Below are 21913 nucleotides of genomic sequence, written 5' to 3'. Positions count from 1 at the left end.
ATTAAAATAAAAGGGTGAAGTCATATTCTAATTGAGTGTAATATCACTTCATTACATCTCTCTCTCTCTCTCTCTCATATATATATATATATATATATATATATATATATATATATATATATATATATATATATATATATATATATATATATATATCATACCAATTACCATGTATTATCTATTTATATATTTCTCTTCTCTATGTATAACTTTTTTTACTTACAATAATACATTTTGTTATGCTTCAGTCATATTCTAAAATGTCTTAAAGTTCCACAGTCTAGATGCTCCATAATGACAAAACAAAAACCAGAGTTTAGATAATCAAAATAGCCAAGACAACACAAGTGGTAGGGACAACTCTGTGAATGTCCATAGATGTCCCTGTCAGAGCCTGGATTTGAACCCAATATAACATCACTGGAGAGAACTTAAAATGGCCATCCATCAAGATTTGGAACAATACCTGTTTCTGAGAAGGCTCTTTGTAGCACTTCATTTAGGTTCTGCTGTAGTGTAATGCTTTTGTATGTAATCAACTCTGCAACCAGATCCACTTTCTCCTTTTCTAATTCAGCTAATCTTTAGTGTTGTAGAGAACAAGAAACAGTAAAACGTTTTTCTTATCAGATTTTCAGATTATTAAGAATTTCTTATTATAGGCTATGTTTGTAAACAAATGGAAATTATTAATTATTCATAAACTCTTACTTATGTTTGAATTCTTCCAGCTCTTCCTGAAAGTCTTGCTTGGGTCTGTTTCAAAAAGTGGGGGTTCTCTCTTCCTTCCCCTTCTTTCTTCAAGAATTTTCAGAAGAGTTTTTCTTTTTTCAGATGCTTCAACATTCTTTAGTGTTTTCTGCAAAGCATGATTATTGATAAAAATGTAATACATATGTTGTACAAAACTGTAATAAATCATCAGCTTTCAATAAATGTTACATTGTCAAATATTTAAAGGTAGAGGTCAAGAAAAATACAGCTATATTATATTTAAATGTTAAAGACTGATGGACTTAGTCACTATTTGCTTTCATTTAATGGAGGAAAAAAAAAGATTGTGACTGAGACTGAAAGGAATAAATTCATACAGGTTTGGAACCAGTGAGTAAATTATTACAGGCATTTTAGAGTTATCCTTTTAGAGACTTTTCTTGACAACTTTACAAACTAATATCCATTAGAAGTGCTTTTTTTTTTTGCCAATACAATGAATTATATATTCTCATTCTTTTATCAAAAGTTATAATGCATTATATTGCTACATGCTATTAATGATAATGGAATTCAGTGCATTATAGGGTCAAAAACATAAGACATTACACTTTGTAAAGAAATTTGATGATAGTGTTTTAATATTTTTTTAATATATTTAAAGTTATATAACACATAAGTAGGCCTAAAATTCAGAAATATACATGTTGCCATAATTGTTGTTAAAATTAATTACGAATGTATTAAAATTATTTAAAATATTAAGAATAAATTATATATACAATTGGTTGAAGTCTATTAAATAAAAACAAACTTTGATGTGCACATATAAGCCAGGTTCACTGAAGAGTTCTAAAGAACCGATTTGCGATATGATTCTTAACCAACTACCGCTACAGCGTGAATCCTTTCGAGTGTGAATAAAAAAATAAAATAAAAAACCCTGCAGCAATTCAAATGGACTGCCTTAGTGAGTTGGATTCAAATCAATTCATTCAAAAGAGATTGCTTTCCGAACCGGAAGTAACTAAACGGTGAGAGCACGAGGGAAAACGTCCATCCTTGAGGTAAGTCAACAGGTTTAGAAAATCAAAATAAGCTTTTAACAAATAACGTTATGTTTTTCTTCTTCAATGCTCCTTTTTCAGCTGCCGTCTCGTTCCCCGTATCATCCTGGTGAACGTTAAGGATTTTAGCCGTTCTTATCCTCTTGGATGAGTTGGCTAATTCCTCCTCCATCTCTTCACGGGTATCTTGAGGTGGTAAACTAAACCACAGATAATGTAAGTAACGTAACGTTAACGTTAGATAAGCTCTCTGTCTTCAAAGTAAGCACCGTTTTTGCACTCTCTCTACCTCACACATAATAATCTAAATCAACTGACACAATGCTAAAAGTTCGTAAGACCAAATCCATGTTTCCCGAGGCGCATTCGGAGAATGTTTTTCCTGAATAACCGTTGGGTGTGAATTATAGCGTTTGGAAGAGCTCATTAATATGACGTTGTAACATATGAGGTGTCGTTTTGCTATTTACAATGCTAACTAAGCAATCAGTCGTGTCGATCGTCGCGTACCTTGCCGTGAGCAGAAGCCGTGACTAATGACGTGTGATAAGAAGCGTGACACTTTTGTCGCCCCTCTTCTTGCCTGAGAAACCGTGTGAGAAGCTACGTGACGTCTGCGCCGTGACGTCTGAAGTAACTTTTGCCAGTTGTTTGTAAATTGTCTGAAGTTCTGTAAATTAGTGTTTTTGCTTTGTTTTGAGCAAAAAAAAAAAAAACATTTAACGTTTTAGCACCTCAAAATCGCTGAATATTTCTCCATTCCTAATTTTGTTTAAATATGTTGACGAAAACATGACCTACACTATTAGCCAACTGACATTAAAAGATGTGCTATTGCTTAACTTGAAAATGCCTGGGCTTAATGTCCTAAAATGACAACCAGAGACAACTAATCAACACATTTCTCCTGTCATAAGCACTACTGATAATGACAGCATTATCCAAGTGTCACGGTAAACACGAAGACAAAAGGTAGATCCAAGTGCAGCAAAAGGTGTTTATTAAGGGCAAATCCAAAAGGCGTAATCCAGGGTACAGGCAAAGGTCATAATCCATAAACAGCAGTCCAATAATAAAACACGAAACAAGAAAACTATAAACCAAAACGGGAGAACATGAAAACCAGGGATCAGACACGAGGGTGACATCAAACAACGAACCAACACCAAAGACAGACACAACTCAGTATAAATAGACAGACACTAATAACATAATACAATCCAGCTGGGTGCAATGAAGTGATGACGAGTCCAGGCAGTGTGTTATGGGATATGTAGTGCATGTAATGGGTGGAAATAAGAGTCCGGGATGGAGTGCCCTCTAGTGGCTGATAGGGCACTCTCACTGGTGATCATGACACCAAGTAAAACATATTTTTTCAGAGTTTTGTCCCCCATAGAAATCCATAGAAAAAAAAAAAATGCATGATGCATTAAAGATAGTTCAATTAAAAGACCAAATTTGAAATTAAAAGATTAATTCAGAGTGCAAGCTATGACCTATTATCAAACAGTTTAATCATGTATTTTATTAGCTAACAATATTATAATTTCTATATACCGGAAAAAAGAAATACACATGCAGAACAAACTGTCATATTAGTTAAGACAGCATATTAGGATAAATAAAAATAATTATTCATGGGATAAGCATTTCTCATATGTCAATGTACAGTAAAACTATATTGTCAGAACATGGTTAAAGAAATTTAATGGTTATAGTTCAAAAGTATGGAAACAGATAAGCTTAAAAATAAGGAAAATAAGCTTAAAATATTCCTTATCCTGTGGCTCCCTCTATTGGACAACATTTTCAGGCGAACCTCTTTCAGATGAAATGCTGAACGTTAAGAAATTGCTGTTAGACTCATCGAAGCCAAATACAGTTAATGATGCTCGGGAAGCTGAGACTTCCGGCCTGAGATTGTGTCCCAGACGGCAATAAATAGTTTGTGAATTTGTAAATATTCATGGCTTAAACAGCTGGAAAATTGACTGTACTGCAGTTTTGGATGTTTTTCCCAGGCAGGGTTATTATAGTTAACTAAGAAAAAATAAAACTAGCTATTAAAACATTTATGCTAATCGAAATAAACCTGAATATAAGAAGAAAAAAAAACTTAAACTAAATGTTGCCTTGTCAATGCCATTTTGTTCCCCCCCCTGACTTTCAACTGACGAGATCATTATCTTTTTATTAACCGACAAGGTAAAATAAAATTAGAATGGATACGTGTCTGTGACCCATTAATAAAATCCCAGGGGTTTAATTAGTTTTAGCCTACATGAACAAATAGCAGAATAAACAACATGAGGATTCATCATCATCATCATCACTGGGCAGCAGCGCTTCTGAGTGGAAAAAAACAGGATTATATCCTATAAAAGGAATAAATAACCTATGCACGAAATTTAATTCACCTAAATAATAAACATATTTACAAAATGAAAGGAACAAACTGCGACAAGTAACTAAGTTATCTGAGTTTCGGTTCATTTTGATAAGTCCACAGAAAGGAAATTCTTTTTGTTTTCTTTATTTTACAGGCAATTTTTTCTTTTTATTGTGAGTGTACAGAAATAATAGGCCTATTTAACCCTTCACAGATTTGAAATGTGTTACATAAATGTGACCATAAATGTCTGAGTATTTTAATTTTTCCCGCTTTTATAAGAAAATGTAAGTGATTGCGCCGGCGCCTCACGCACACACAACATTATTTATTTTTTTATGACTGAGCACTGTGCTTAATTCACTTACCCAGCAACATCACCTAAAATATAACTAAAGCTTAAATATAATTCATTTTATTGTATTAGACAAATCGAATGCAAGCACATGAGAACAAATAAAAAAGTCTAGGCCTACTAATAATAATTAATGCAACACATCTCAAACGAGCGTGTATAGCCATGCAATAGGCTATATTTGTTTATTTCGTTGTGCTAACCTTAAGGTTTTTTATGCCATTGCAGCACTTTTACATTATTTTTCTAAGTAAACATGCGCCAAAAAAAACATCTTTGACAGTTGAGTTCGTCTCTGCTGTTTTATTTGTTTAGCTGCTTCAAGCCAAGCGCGCACTTGCAGTGTTACCATGGCCACTTATATGCATTTTTGGGCTTATTTTATTATTGTTATTATTATTATTATTATTATTAGCCTATTATTATTATTATTTTCCATATTAAGAGGTGAAAGCCTTAGTTCAGCTGGAATGGCCGGTGTGTCCTTTAAACGGCGTAAAGTCAGCAGTTTATGCGGTGCTTTCGCAACAGAGGTGGCCGGAGGAATGGCCAAGCTTCAATCAGTTATGAAAATTTACACCTTAATTAAAGCTTCCTTTGGACAAAATAGGAATAAAGCTAAAATATTATTATCAATGTTATCCACACATATTATCCAGACGTTAGTCCACATGTAGCCTACGTTATCCAGGCGTTTATCCACACGTACGTTATCCAGGCGTTTATCCACACGTACTTTATCCAGACGCAAAGTAAAAAATATATATTCTCACTACGTCGCCGCGCACTTTGAGCGCAGCTCCAACACGTGACCGTAACGTCTAACATCTCATATCTGACGTCTGACGCCTGAATACTATGGTATTTTGGCCAGACGGCTGGCGTGCGTATACACGTTAGTCTATGAGGGGAGACTTCAACAAAATGTGCTAAGTGATTGCTAAAATGTGCTAAATGGTTGCTAAGCAAACTTAGAGGAGAACTAACGTGTACACACGCCAGCCGTCTGGCCAAAATCTGGCCACAACTTCTCCAAATATTATCAGATTTCGTTGGAAAGCTTGGAGACTACAATTTGAATATAGTGAATAACTCAAAATGCCCCAGAAACGACTTGTGTCCCTACTTTCCGTGACTGGTCACATATTTGACCACTTCAAATTTGAACAGTTCCCAAAAAAGACTAACGTTTTTTTCCTTTGTAGCTTTACCCAAATACTGTAAAATTAAAGCTTCTAAATAAAGTTTAACAGACTCATGTTTCAAATGAGAGTTCTTCATTTTCCAGAAAGATGCTCTGTAATTATAATCCTGAATAAAAGACAAGTTAATATATATATAGCTTTATGATCAGTAAGAGGGGTCATTAAAATATCAACAGATGAATTGTTAATAAATTGTTTGGAAACTAACCAAAAATCAATACGAGATTGGTAGGAGCCTACTTTATTTTGCCATGTATATGATATTTTAGAAAGAAATTTTTCCCTCCATATATCCACCAGTTCAAAGCGTTCCATAAATTCTTTTAAATAATTTCCTGAGGTTGAAGGGCGAGGAGGCCATCTATCTAGAGTGGTGTCAAGAACAATATTAAAATTGCCTCCCATAACTATTAAGGAATCAGGGTATTTATCTAGCCAAAACAGTAACCGTATTTCAGACAGGACCACTTTGGCAAGTTACTTGAGTTTATTGAACACAATTATCTTTGGCGGTATGGTTCCTTATGGGGGTTCTTGCTCCAAAATTAATTGAACATACAAGAGCTTTAACATTAACCCCCCGGAACCATCAGCTTGGAAATACAGAGACAATTAAGACACTAGTAATGTCTTTAAGAGCGAACGTGGTATCATGTAGATATGTGGGACGTCTATACTGTAGTGTGTGTCTCTCAGCAGTGCGGTCCATGCCAGCCGGGACTTGAAGCCTTGTTGACTTTAAGGTAGTGATCTGAAACAAAAGAAGATGACAACCAGAAGGTGCACAGTAATATGCTCATGCTTATAATGGGGATGGAGGGAGGGTTGGGAGCAGTTTGAGCATACTTACCGAGCAGCAATGCCACGTATATATGTCCCGTGTCTAATAGGAGAATGGTAATGATTGGAGCGATTTGACAGCTGACCGCGTCAGCTGGTCGCAGCACTATGCCTACGTGGCCTGACTGAACTAACGCTGCGCTCGATTTCAACACAGTCTAGTAAGCCTTCGTTATCAGATTTGGAATTATACCCATACAAGTTAAGCAAAATAATCTTGGAACACTGTGAGTTAAACTCAATCACCAAGAGAAGGTAATGTCCCGTAGGATCACAATCACTGTGTACGATACATCCAGAAAAATTATTTTGAAAGGTACAAACACCTGCTGAATGTTCTGAACCATGTGAAGCCCAAAGATTATTGCCCCATTGTGAACGCCAAAAGTTTACATCCTGAATGGTAGAATGTGATTCCTGGAAAAAAAACAAAATCTGTTTTAAGTGTTTTAGTGAACAAAAACAACGCCTTACGTTTAATATTGCATCTTAACCCCCTGGCATTTAATGAAACAAACGACAACGACATGTCAACAACCAACTAGAACAAGAGCTGCTTCAGTCAGCTGAACAATACTATAGGCTACTTTGCCAATAAACAAAATAAACTGTGAAAAAGTAACTTATATACATAAAACAGAAAAACCTGAGATTTAGTGTTTACACCAAATAAGTTCAAAACAGTCATGGCTTCATACAACTGCACCGTTAGTGCAACTTACGCCTGTTTCACACATAATCCGTCTGCAGTGCGTATGCGTTGCGTATTTTTTTACGCACCCATGTTAACGGATTAGAGCGTTCACACTGCACGCAGTTGCGGTCCGTCATTGCGTTCCAGGAGCGGTGCGTCTGCAGCAGTGCAGCGATCGTTTACGTACCGAGTCTATTTTTGCTGTGCTGCAAGTGCAGCACAGCAGATTGTGTGTGGGCAAAATGAACATGAATTGACCTGAAATTGTAAAAAAAACTGAAATTATGCACATTTAAACTACTTTGTACATTTAGTACATTACATAAAGAATTTTTTTTTTTTTAAGGATTTAACGGCATGCCAGCAACAGGCTATATTCATGCCAAAAGGAAACATTTCAATTTCACAGTTCAGTTGTATCATTTCAAAACAATTATTTTATTTAAAAAAAAAAAAAATGAAAAATTTAGTTGCATAATGCGATCAGATATGTTTTTCCCCATCGTTGGAGGCTCGCATCCCAGCAGGCAATGACAGGTGGACCTAAACCAACCTTTTCAAAAACAAGGCGACATGGATGACACTCGGCTCATCGTTGAGGTCGAAAAACACAAACTTCTGTATGACCCGCAGAATGCATTGTACAAAGATTTGACTACAAAGGAAAAGGCATGGGAAGCAGTTTCGTCGGCTGTTGGTGTCGACAGTAAGTTTTCAAATCTTTGTGTCATGTTTATGTGTACTAAACTACTCCAGCAACTGTCAATATATAAGCGTAAAGAATATAACATTACGTTATTTATGTTTATGGTTTTTCAAAATGATTACAAACATATTATTGCTGTAAAGCCTATGTGTTGTTCGTGAATACAGTAGTGTTGCTATCTTTTTTTTGTCATTAGCATGTAGGTGTATACATTTAAGTTTACGCATTAAATAGCTCGTTGTACATACATTTGTATGTTTTTACATGTCATTTATATAGGGCAGACCATGAGGTTGTTATAAAACGTCTTAATGTATCAATGTACATCTAAATAAGTATGTTGAAAGTGTACATAATGTATAAATATAAATCTGGAGTACACATTACTATTTTGATGATTTTTCATTTTAGTAAATATTATACATTTCTACATTTTGAATATAGAAATGCAATTTTTAGTTTAAATGTCTATGTTCTTAATATAATAAAAGTAAAAATTGCATATTATCAATGTCAATGGGGAACTTGTGGCCTAATTGTTAGAGAGTTTGACTCCTAACCCTAGGGTTGTGGGTTCGAGTCTCGGGCTGGCAATACCGCAACTGAGGTGCCCTTGAGCAAGGCACTGAACCTCCAATTGCTCCCCAGGCGCCGCAGCATAAATGATGCCCACTGCTCCGGGTGTGTGTTCACAGTGTGTGTGTGGACTTTGGATGGGTTAAATACAGAGCACGAATTCAGAGTATGGGTCACCATACTTGGCTTTATGTCACGTCACTGTCATGTGTATATTTATAATCATAAATATTTGGATTTACTTCCATGTATTCAGGCAGACAAATATATGAACAGTTATATATTAAGATTAACATTAATGTATTTAGATTGAAAAAAATAAAGGAAATATTTTTGTACAAATATGTATATTCAATATTTCATGTTATGAAAAACTAAACATTTGTCCTTACACAAAATGAGACAAGAACTATTTAAAGTATTTTATATTTTTTACTATTTTTCCTTTCAACAATTTTCCATAATTTTTTTTCTACCACCACACACAAAAATATAACTATTTACAAGTCAACATGTCCTGTACGTTCAACGCAGGACTATTTTCAAATTCTTTGATTATGATAATACAAGTCTAGATCATCTGTTCTTGCCAGGAAACACAGCCTTCTGGGGAGTTGAAAAATGTGCAAAGCCTCTCGCGTACATCATAGGCTTCCCTGCATCCCCTATTGCCACCCATATTTCTCACACATGGTAGCACTTCCCCTCTTTCTTCAGCCTCATCCAGCCACCTTTGGTTCTCGGAAGGATTCAGGAGGAAGTTGTGGAGAATGCAGGCTGCAGTGACCACAGAATCAGCATTCGATGGCTTCACATTCATCTTTGTGTGGAGAACCCTCCATCTGGATGCAAGAATGCCAAATGCACACTCAATAACCATTCGTGCCCGAGACAATCTGTAGTTAAAAATGCGTCGCCATTGTGGAATTTGCCTCCCAGGAAATGGCCTCATCAAATATGTCTTGAGAGGAAATGCCGCATCTCCCACCATGGTGTATGGCATTGGCCCTTGCGCTCCAGACCCTGGCAAAGGGCAGTCAGCAGGCACAGACAACGTTTTGGCCTCCATTGCTCGTCCAAGTGCTGAACCACTATACACTCCTCCATCGCTTGTTCTTCCAAAGTCACCCACTTGCAGAAAAGTGAATCGGTACTCAGCATCAGCCAGTGCAAGGAGGACGATAGAGAATGTTCCCTTGTAATTAAAATACAAGCTCCCTGAATGTGCTGGTGACACTAAGGTGATGTGTTTTCCGTCAATTGCACCCATGCAATTAGGAAAATTCCATTTCTCCCAAAACTTTGAAGCAATATTTTGCCACATTTCCTCTGTTGGTTTAGGAAACTGTGAGGCCATCATTTTCCGCTCAATTGCTCTGCATGTCATGTGCACAGATTGAGCCACGGTGCTTATCCCGAGCCTATATTGAAATGCTAGACTGCTGAAACTTTCCCCTGTGCCAAGGAATCTGTGAACAAAAGAAACAACAATGTATTAAATTATAAATGTACTTTCTATTTCAGTTACTGAATGCAAGCGACGATGGAGGCTGTTAAGAGATGCTTTTGTAAGAAGTAAAAAACAAAAGAAAATGCCTAGTGGTTCTGCTGGTGGCACTGTCAAGGAGTGGAAGTATGAACGAGTGATGTCTTTCCTGTTGCCCCATATGCAAGTCAGAAGGTTAGTATATGTCAGATGTTGACATTATAACTCAACAACGTATTGGAAACAATACTTGTAACATTTCAGAAGTACCTTTTTTTATTAATGATTAAATGTTTTCAAAATGCATAGCTATATTACATTGTACATGTACAATTAATAACACCTGTTATTATTTCAGTTCAAAAAACACTTTGGAACTGGAGGATGAACCAGTGGATATGAGTGTGGCTGAGGAGGATGTTGATGCAGAGATCTGCCAGCTAAGCAGATCACAAAGTCCCTTTACTGCTATGCAAAGGCCAGCAACACCTGCACTGGAAAGTCAAATATCTCCAGCCCCCACACCACTCCAAGGCACGTGTACTCCTCCACTATCAACACAAGTACCTGATACACCCGCCCTACATCCCAGAGTGCAGTCAATAAGGAATGAAGGTCGACAGAGACAAAAAAGGAGAAGAGTTGATTCACCTAGTCCAACTGAACAACAACTTCTGGATATTATCACTCAACCAACAACTACTGCTCCACCACATGTACCAAGACAGGAGGATGAGATGTACTACTTTGCACTCAGTTTAGTGCCTAAACTAAGCAGGCTTCATCCGAGGAACCGAAATAGGGCACAGATCCATATCCTCAATTACCTTTCAAATTTGGAGTTAGACGATGAAAATCAACAACATCAAGCCACTCAAGCTGGCCCTGTGTTGTCACGTACCCAAACACCAGGATTTCAGCCAATCCACCCCATTACCTCCTGCCACAATGTCCAGACCCATCACCCACACCATGTGTCACCCCCCCCAACTACATCCTACCATCACCATGGATTAGAACAGGATTCCGGTGCTGTTTACCATCAGTTACCTTAGTTCTGAAATGTTACATGTACACTACACTTATTGGCTTATTGTGAATTATTAATATGTGTGCAATATTTTAATATTTGTTCATTTAGGTCATGCCAATAAGTTATTACGTTCATGTTCTTTTCAAGGTGTGCAGTGTTGCTGTTATTAATCTTATATTTAAATTTTTTTCCATATGTGCAAGACTGATTAGAATATTACACTTCAGATAGTTAAGTAATATACTATACGTATTATATATTTGTTATAACTACACTTGTTGAATATTTCATTTGTAAATTTTAAATATATGCAAAATACATTAATAAATACAAATTTAAAGAAACATAGCATTGTATTTATTACTGTACACATGTACTTTTTAAGTATTCAAACTGTCCTTACCTCAGTGTAACAGCAAGCCTCTGCTTTGGTTCGATGGACAACCGAAAAGTTGTTGTTTGTCTTGTGATGTCTGCTCCAACCAAAGAAAGAACTTGATCCATTTGCTCAGCAGACATTCTGAAGTATTTCATGTGCCGGTCACTGTCGAGACGAAGTTCAGAGACAAGGTGGTGATATGCTCCAAGTTGTCTTCTCCGCTGGTTGAGTGGGTGAACCCACACTCGTCTTCTACTCCTCCGTAATCTTCGTAACAGCATAAACAGCGCGACGGCCTTTCTCTTGTCAACAACACGCACTACATGCAAAATAAATAAAGTAATAATGCTGATAATTCTTTTTCACGATATTTTTAGCATTTACAATATGTATTTACATTTACGACACACAGAATAAGAAAAAACTTACCCATTGTTGTATTGGTAAAGCCGAAACTAGAGAATCTCGTAACGCACTGCTAACGTGTGCTGTGTGAAAGCACAATGGCCGCTTCCTGTTTCAGCAACACATACGCACTGCATACGGACCGCACACGCACTGCAGACGGATTATGTGTGAAACAGGCGTTAGTCAGACATCACCACTTTCACCTTCAAGAAAAGCTCGGCCACCCACAAAGTACCCTTTCTTACCCGCCTTGCGTGCGGTATCAATCACAGGCCATAACAGCTGTCTCTTTTCGCGATCAGTTTTACACGGGTCTTCGGTGAATCAAAGCTTATTTTCTTGCAGAAAAAACGATTTTTTGGCCGCTTTCCAAACTGCGTTACGAAGTGCACGAGAGATGAACTTCATGATGATCACTCTGGAATCCTGCTCCTTCCTCTTGGGACCCAGGCGATGTACTGCTTCTATGCCATCCACAAGCCTAGATTTCTCCTCAGGTAACAAAGCTTGGCAGATCTTTATGACTTCCCTTCCAGACGTCCTCTGCCTCGGTCTCGCGAACTCCATATAATTTGAGGTTCCAACGAGTATGCTTCCAAATCGTACACACGCTTTTCAATCTGATCGACCGAAGTGGTACACTTTTGCACTTTTGTTCCATGCAGAACACGTTTTCTTTAAGCATAACAACTTCAGCACAGCTTGATTCAATTTTTTTCTCCAACTCGTCCAATCTAGCACCCAACTTTTTTTCAATTCCGTCCGCCCGATCATTAATGAGCTGGGAGAGCGTGGTGATGATATTGTCACTATCCATCGTGATTTCTTTTCTTCTTTCTCTTTTTGGAGCAGGAGATTCCCTAGGAGTAACTGGCAGTTGAGGGAAGTCTTAGTCATTAACAGTAATCAACTGTTCGACATAATCATGACAGACGTCCATCAAGACATTGGTAGTAGCGATGGAGTTAGCACCTGTGTTCGATCCTTTTCTTTTTTGCTTTAAAGACATGTTTCCACCACAAGCCAACCAAGTATCATATATATAACTAACTTGAGATGAACAATAGAGAACTGGGTCTTTTATAATGAGAAAAAAATACTTTTTCAAGGTCAAAATAAAGTTGGCAAAGCAGAGCTAATTAAAGCATGTCTTCTCTCTGCTCCTCATTCTACATGAAAGGATGGAATCTAGGGTTCTTTTAAGCCTAAGAGATCCTCTCAAAATCAAACCGGAAAAGCGGGCCGTCAGAAAAATAATCACTATGGGCCCAGCCATCAGTCTGACCATAAGAAGTATCTGAGCATTATATATGTTCATAAAATATATATACGTGTGTGTGTGTGTGTGTGTGGGTGTATATGTCACGATCACCATCAGTTCCTGTCAGTTCCCGGACTACATTTCCCACAATCCTCCCTGCCAGTCACATGTTCACTCTACACCAGGGGTCTCAAACTCAAATTGGCGGGGGGCCGTTTCTGTGATTGACACCTCATAGGAGGGCCATATTAACATTCAAGTGAAAAAGTTAGTAATTTAGGAACAAAACCATCAACACTTGTGGCATGGAGAGGTCAGAAATAAAAAACTGGAGCTATATATACTTTATTTTGCCAAAAAATAAAAAGTTACATACATTATTAGCTTTTAATATTTAGTGGAAGTATTTTCCCTTACTTTATGTTAGCTTAAATAACATTAAAATTTTGCACTGACCAACACTGTACTGAACAAAAACAATCCCTGAATACATTTGTACACTCTTCTGTTTCTTGACAGACACCTGGCAGCGCATTTGTCCAAGATGCCGCTTGAACATCGGTAACATTTAATGATTGCATCGGACGTGTTTCGGTGGTTTAAATCGACGCTCGTGACTTAAAGTCGAGTGCTTTTACTGTAATTTAGGCAAACGCGCTCATAATAGAAGCAACGCGGTTAAGAGCGCGGCTCATGGTTGCATAGCAACGACATACACAACTGGAGCGAAAGCGCATTGGAAAGAAGGAGAATGCGGCTTGGCCGCTTATGTGACGCGATATGTGAATGCCCCCATAGAACGGTGACTTTTTCTTTGCATATCAGACAGGTAGCAACTAGAGAATAATAATAATAATTTAGCGGGCCGGATTATGTTTTATTTTTGAGATCAGTTGCGGGCCGGGTAGAGGGGGAGGGCGGGCCATAAATGGCCCGCGGGCCGGCAGTTTGAGACCACTGCTCTACACCAATCACCTGTTGCCACATACAGCTTAGCACACTACCTGGACTATAAAAGACTCACACACACACTACCTGTTTGCAAAGTCTTGATTACCCTGTGTAGCAATTCCAAGCGTTATATCCAGTCTGCCTGTGTAGTGTTACCGTTCCTGCCTGTTAACTGTTTATTGACCCCTTGCTGCCTGTCCTGACTCATGCTTTGTACACCGACCTGTGAGTGATAACTGCCAGTCCTGATCTGTGCCTGTATTCTGACTACGACTCTGCCTGTCTCTTGCTGTTCCTGTTTGCTCCCGATTGACCCTGCCTGTATGACAATGCTCACGTTTAATAAAGCTTTGCATTTGGATCCCTACCCGAGTCCCGCCTATAATATATATATAGGAGGTGGAAGAAGAATAGGAGAGGGTAGATGTAAAATGCCCTTGCAGCTCTTGCAGCTGGGGGATCGATTACAAATGCTGCGGTGTTTACAATCGATCATCCATTCAATCTTGCTTCTTCCCCCTCCCGTCTGTCTGGACCCAGATACAAATTTGAACGGCTAGGGTTTTTCCATGCCTTCCCGAGCTCATAAATGGAGATCAGGAAGTAATGGAAAGCTTACGGGAGCTGCAGAGCTATGAATAGAAAGTTGTGTATTTCCAGATATAGTAACACCAGATAATACATATCTGATGGGTGTGCTTTTGGCAGCCAGTAAGAAGGCAAACACACGCAAATGGTTAAAACAAGAGAGATCAACATTACATCACTAGATAGATGTGACCATAGAGATTAACATGATGGAAAACATCTCTTTTTTTGTTAATTTAAAGAAGAATGTGTTTGAAGGGGTTGAATATGTATCAGAAATAAGGTCTGATTTTGCTGATATACCTTATACATAAATATATGCAATTCTCAAATGACATATGATATACATATATATACACACACACACACACATACACACATTATGAGATAGTAATAATAATAATAATAATGTCATTTGACGTTATTAAGGATGGAATTTAATTAGGACACATGTTCTTTCCCTGGATGTACATAGTTACCCTTTTTGATTCCTATTTTTATTTTATTTATTTCTTTTTAAAACACAGGAAAAAGGTTATACTCTGAAAGAATTGAACAAATCTGGAGTACAATTTACATTTAAAACACATTAGGTTTTTATACATGTTTGTATATTGTAAAGATATTTTGTGATTGAGTTAAGCACTAAGATTGTACTCATATAAATGATCAAAATAAATGTATATAAAAAAACTAAAACAACAAAACTAAACCATGTTTTTCTATTATCATGTTGTGAGACAGTGTAATTTCAAAGGAAAAATGTTTATTTGTTTAAATGTATTTTTTTAACTGAATTAATTTTTGTATCATAAAATATTGTTTCCATTTTTATACTGGACCCATGTCTTTTGCCCTCATTGTAGAAGTGAATCTGCTTAGCTAGTGCAGGTTTTGAGTTCTATCAAAAATTTCCCTGAATGGAGGAAATCCTGGTGTGTTGTAGTCAATTATTTCTTTAAAGACTAGAATGTACTTATGTAACTACATCCTGGTTACAGTCCCTTAAGACTGAAAATGGCATGCAGTGTCAATGATGGACAGGGCAGTTGCCAACAAGGAAGTTTTTTAGTGAGTAACCTTATTTTGTTAATGAGTAACACATGAGTTATTAGTGTTTAACTCAGCCTATAAGTACGTTATGACAACACTGAGTTATTGTAGAAGGAGGATGTTGCTGAGGCTTGACAAAAGAGCAAGAGATTCACCGTAAACTGTGGAAGTGTATGGAGGATGGCGAAGTGTAAAACAGACTGCATTGAAAAACCTCTGTCTCTGGTCTTTGAAAAGCTTGGTTGTGTTGTTGGTAGACATCCATATGTGTTTCTTTTATTACCTTTATTTGTGGCTGCTCTTGGAGCTGGTTTCATCTTTCTTCATGAGCGGGAAGCCAATGATATTGAAGACCAGTTTACACCCATCAATGGACCTGCCAAGTTGGAGAGGGCGATTGTGGTTGAACATTTCCCACAATCTGAAGAGTTTTCTCAGTTACGACTTGCGTCTGAAGGCACTTATGCCTCTTTGATCATCACAGGCTTGCAAGGAGAAAATATATTAAATGAAGCAGCTTTTAGCAACATTATAGACTTAGACAGACAAGTGAAAAATATGTCGACAGGAAACACTTTTGAAAAACTCTGTGCCAAATCAAAGGGAAGGTGCATGTCAAATGCAATTCTAGACATTATAAATTACAGTGCTACTAAAATAGTTTCTTTAGATATAACATATCCAATGAATAATGGCACATTTTTGGGAACAACCATCGGCGGTGTAAAGCTGGATAACTCAAAGCTGATCAGTGCCAAAGCGGTCAGGCTTTTTTATTTCTTAGACGAGAAGAAGACAGTGGAAAACTCTGACTGGATTGATGGCTTTCTAAAACTCCTCTCAAACTACACAGAACAGAAAATTTCAAGTAAGGTAAGTCAAAAAAATGATTGCCAGTTATGAATTATATCAACAATTGAAGTACCTCAAAAATCAATAATCAAATCATTTAGAACAACCGTAACTCAACCACCAAAAGTCTTTTGGACAACAAAATATTTTGATAAAATGAATCAAACTGATGTACATTTGCTTGATTTCTCTGTAGGCTATACATGTCCTGTTATAAATTGCCATATTTTTTTTTCAGTGTGCTTCAAAACACTGCAAAACATTCATGTATACAGTAACTATTCTGAACAGTGTTTTGTGATGAATTCTTACAGGTCCATGTGTCTTACTTTACATCAGTATCAAGACAGAATGAGTTTGAGACCAATTCAGACTCTATCATCCCCCTGTTCTCTGTTACATATTTCCTGGCCATTACCATTTCAATTATGTCTTGTTCAAGGTATAAAGAATTAAAATTAATCACATTAGCACATTTCCATCACTAGCTATTTCATCTATCCCTTGTATTCTGCCACAGGTTAGACTGTGTCAGGACGAAGGTGTGGGTTGCCACATTCGGTGTCGTCTCCGCTGGTTTGGCCGTGTTGGCCAGCTTTGGACTGCTCCAGTTCTGTGGGATGCCGTTTGCCATAACTGTGGCCTCATCCCCCTTTCTGATCCTCGGTAAGTTTATTCATTTCATCACCTAGTAGGTGTCTCACAGCTTATGTTCACAGTCTTTGCTTTCCTCCAGGTATTGGTGTTGATGACATGTTCATTATGATCTCCTGCTGGCAGAAGACTGAAGTTAATAAAGCTGTTGAGATTCGTTTAGCAGAAACATATAAAGAGGCCGGCGTGTCCATCACTATCACCACACTGACAGATGTTCTGGCTTTCTACATTGGTCTCATGACTCCCTTCCGCTCAGTTCAGTCTTTCTGCATGTACACCAGCACAGCTCTTCTGTTCTGCTACATCTTCAACATCACCTTCTTCGGCGCGTGTCTTGCACTTAACGGACGGAGAGAGAAAGGCAACAGACACTGGCTGACCTGCATGAAAGTCCCAGAAGCCACTGGTGATGATGGAGGTTGTTGTGTTGGTGGGGCGTACGATAAAAACACACTGAAGGAATTTGAAATGCCAGTGGATTTATTCTTTAAAAACTATTACGGCCCTTTTCTGACAAGAGTGTGGGTTAAGACGCTTGTGTGTCTGATCTATGCCGGGTATTTGGCAGTCAGTATCTATGGATGCTTCCAAATGCAGGAAGGTCTAGATCTGAAACATTTAGCAACAGACGGCTCATATGTTGGTAGTTACTATGACAAAGAAGATGAATTCTTCTCTGCCTTTGGTCCAAATGTCATGTTAGTTATAAAGGATAAAGAGTTTCAGTACTGGAACCTAACTGCTCGTGAAAGTCTTGACTTGTGTTTGGAAAGTTTTCAAAATCTGACAGTGGCAGATTCAGGCATTTCGCCTGTTTCTTGGCTAAATGAATACATGAAGTTTGGACAGAATCCAGGCATCAGCTTAAACAATGAAGCACAATTCAAAAGCAATTTAACTGTATTTCTTAATCAGTCTGGTTTTAGTCAAGATGTTAATTTCACTAATAATCAAATTCATGCATCACGCATGTTCATTCAGACTGTGAACATACGCACAGCGATCGATGAAAAGAATATGCTGGATGCGTTTAGAGAAACCGCAGAAAATTGTGGGAATTTGCAGCCACCCGTTGATCTGATAGTGTACCACCCTGCATTCATCTATTTCGATCAATATGCCGTCATCATCAGTAATACAATCCAAAACTTAGTGGTTGCTACATGTGCAATGTTAGTCATTTCACTCCTGTTGATCCCAAACCCTCTCTGCTCTCTCTGGGTGACATTTGCTATCGCATCTGTCATTGTGGGAGTGGCCGGATTCATGGCATTATGGGATGTTAGTTTAGACTCTGTGTCTATGATTAATCTTGTTATCTGTATCGGGTTTTCTGTCGACTTCTCTGCTCATATATCCTATGCTTTTGTTTCAAGTGAAAAATCCTCAGCGAATGAGAAAGCCGTGGATGCCATCAATAAACTGGGCTATCCCATCATTCAGGGTGCCGTGTCCACCATTGCAGGTGTGGTGGTGCTCGCGGCTGCTAAAAGCTACATCTTCAGGACCTTCTTCAAAATCATGTTCTTAGTCATTCTGTTTGGGGCTGTCCATGGCATTGCATTCATACCAGTGTTCCTGACCTTCCTCTGCACTTGTAGAAGCAGTCGTGAAAAAAACAAACCAACTCTTCCAGAGCCCAGTGATAAAACCGAACAGCGAGTAAAAGCAGTCGTGATTCAGAATGTGTGGTGTTCTGATCCTGACTGTCCATAGGCTCCGTGACCCTACATAGGACAAGGGGTTTAGAAAATGGATTGATTAACTTTTTGTATGAGCTTAACTCTGTATGACACTGATTTGACCATGCAAGTAAATGGCAAATCATTCTATTATGTTCTTATGTATACCCAGTATCTTACATGTTTTTGTGTATTTATATTTTAATCAAGTTTATGCTTTTGTTGTTTTCTTTTTATGTTTGTCATTAATATGATTTTAAATGTAATTCTATTTAATATGCACATCTTTTCATTTAAACATGTCCATGCAAACACAACTTTGCATTTGTAATCCAGTTACATTCATGTACATTGATCACTGGACATTGGGAATTATATGTTTGATATTAAAATAACTTGATCTAGGCATGAGTGAGTAATCTATTGACACAGTATTTGCATCTCTGCCGCTAATGTTCTCTCCTGGATGTCATGGTAGATGTGAGCAGAGGCGATATTTCCCAGGCAACATTTCCTTGTTCCTGATCCTGGAAAGATAAAGAGTTATCCATCTATCCTGTGTCTTAAGTTCAATTAAACATTAGCAAACAGATCCTAACTGAAACACTGAACAGATAATAAGGACATAATGCACTTCATTTGTCTGTAATATGGTCACAGGATCTATATGCAATCAGTTTACAGTATTATGAACTTAAACAAAAATCAACAAACACAACCAGAAGCAATGAGCACATATCTCTTAACATCACAAAAAAAGCTCCTACAAACTCACAACAAATACAACCACAAAAATAAAAGTAAAATACTAAGACAAATTAGCTGCAAAATTTATTCATGCTGCAATGCATGCTGGGAGTCATGGATGAGCTTTATACTATATTGATACCTAGCATGCATTGTGGCATGAAGCTTTCTGTTGATTGTCAGCATTTAGTTTCATATGCTGATTGTTGATGTCTGAATGATACAGTAGATCAAAGATCTTTGTGCTCAACATCTTTTAAAACTCTTTAATGTTTGTCATAAACACTGCTGGATCTCATGCTGTAGTATCAGGATTACTGTCATTATTAAAGTTAATAACACAGATAGCAGACCAACACTAAACCAACTGGATCATGTTAATCTTGCTTTATGTACAGCAGGATTTTATGGCAGTAAATCATATCCGTTTGACTTCTTCCAGTTACAGACCATGTAGGGCAGAAATTAACATGGTTTTGAACCAAAAAGTCACTAACTCAAATAACATCCCTCAATTTACATGTAAATGTATCCACAACATTTGAACAAGAAAATAACATCACATTCAGGAAAAAAACTAAATTCAACGTACAGGTTATGTTGAACTGGATGACAAAGTGACTTAAAACAGTTAGATGGAATTGTTAATTCTGAATTAATAAAGCGGAATCTTACCGCCAGAAATCGCCTGGAAAACCATGACAACATATAACATGAAACCTGCATCAGCAAAATGTAAGTAAATGCAAATGGAAACTCAACAACAAAGACAGAAACACCACAGTATTACAAACTTAAACATTACTTCAGTTCCCTGTTCAGGAATACATAGATACTGTAATTCCCCCACGCCGATCAGGGACATAACAGAGCCTTTTTTGCATGGTCACAGCTAAGACAAGCTCTGAGGCCTCCTTTTTCTCAGCATTCAGTTGTTGTTATTGTAAGAAATCCATAAGATGAAAAATGTAAATCAATGAGATCTTTATAACTATTTATATGTATTTAGTCTAGCAGCCACCGACATTTCAGCTGCCCAATTGCCCGCTCTACAACTGAATACCATAGCAAGTGCTCGGGAGCACTTTGACTTGGCGCAGTAATATCTTCACTCGTGAAAAGTCCTCTCACCGGCCTCCGCTCCCGCTCCCTCTCATTTCCGTCAATAGAACCAACGTGACTTTTACAGGAGAGGGAGCGGGGGCCGGTGAGAGGACTTTTCACGAGTGAAGATATTACTGCGCCAAGTCAAAGTGCTCCCGAGCACTTGCTATGGTATTCCGCCATACAATATAGTTATCCATTTTACATGCTTAGAAAAGCGCAACGTTTTGTTTTGTGTCACCGTCCTAGGTCGAGTTACACTACTCTAGTAACTGTATTTAAATAGGGAAAACGTGGAGGTGTTTGGTAGCTTCTCTGCTTGGCCCCTATTGAATGAACTGGGCTAAACTAAGTGCTAACAAAGTTTCGCCGCACGCACTGAGACGAGAGAGGTATGTATCAACTCGTCTTAGTTAAGGGAATAACATAGTTTAATATGAAAAAACGGTGGAGTATCCCTTTAAGCACATTTCTGCATCACATATTATCTGCACATTTATTGAATGGAAATGTTTCCAATTCACATATGCAAATTCATCTTCAGATGGCGCCTTTATAGCAATTTGTGTACAGTCGATCGCTCCGATTACATTAGGGCATTGGTTTCCAAACTGGGGTACGCGTAAAAAATTGCTGAGTAGTTCATTTAATTCTACCTTAGAAAAACATGATCAATTTTAATATTATTTTAACTGCCAAAATGCCGTAAATCCAGTACATTTAATCAAATGACCTAATCATTTGCAGTCAAATATGAATGCCCTTGTGAAAAAGAAGTGCACTTAATTGTATTGAAAGTGTACTTTGTGTGTACTTAGTATACTTTTTTAAAAATGCACTTGCAGATAATACAATATAATTAAAATTAAAGGCCACTTAAGTGTACTTAAATAGAATATACTTTAATGACAATATTTATTATCATGCTTATGTGCACTTTTTAAAAATGCACTTTGTAATAATGTCAAATTAAGTTGTACTTAAAGAAAGTACACTTTAATGAAAATATTTATTAACACGCTTAAGTGCACTTTTTAAAAATGCACTTTGTATTAATGTCAAATTAAGTTGTACTTAAAGAAAGTACACTTTAATGAAAATATTTATTAACACGCTTAAGTGCACTTTTTAAAAATGCACTTTGTATTAATGTCAAATTAAGT

General features: G+C 37.5%; 2 protein-coding genes across 2 annotated transcripts; both read left to right on the top strand.

Annotated features, from left to right (window-relative positions):
* The first annotated feature begins 7840 nt into the window (after nt 1-7840).
* Nucleotides 7841-11090, top strand: LOC137005044 (transcription factor Adf-1-like). Its single transcript, XM_067365796.1, has 3 exons — nt 7841-7973; nt 10074-10230; nt 10394-11090. The coding sequence occupies exons 1-3, from the start codon at nt 7841-7843 to the stop codon at nt 11088-11090; spliced, it is 987 nt and encodes a 328-aa protein (XP_067221897.1).
* Nucleotides 11091-15825: 4735 nt separating this feature from the next.
* Nucleotides 15826-20138, top strand: LOC137006281 (patched domain-containing protein 3-like). The gene is made up of 4 exons (XM_067366917.1): nt 15826-16581; nt 16875-17002; nt 17081-17226; nt 17297-20138. The coding sequence occupies exons 1-4, from the start codon at nt 15889-15891 to the stop codon at nt 18931-18933; spliced, it is 2604 nt and encodes an 867-aa protein (XP_067223018.1). The 5' UTR covers nt 15826-15888; the 3' UTR covers nt 18934-20138.
* Nucleotides 20139-21913: the final 1775 nt, after the last annotated feature.

This window comes from Chanodichthys erythropterus, chromosome 3 (assembly GCF_024489055.1).
Source record: "Chanodichthys erythropterus isolate Z2021 chromosome 3, ASM2448905v1, whole genome shotgun sequence".
Lineage (NCBI taxonomy): Eukaryota > Metazoa > Chordata > Actinopteri > Cypriniformes > Xenocyprididae > Chanodichthys > Chanodichthys erythropterus.
The sequence above is the reverse complement of the archived record's forward strand: the minus strand, read 5'-3'. Positions and strand labels throughout refer to the sequence as shown.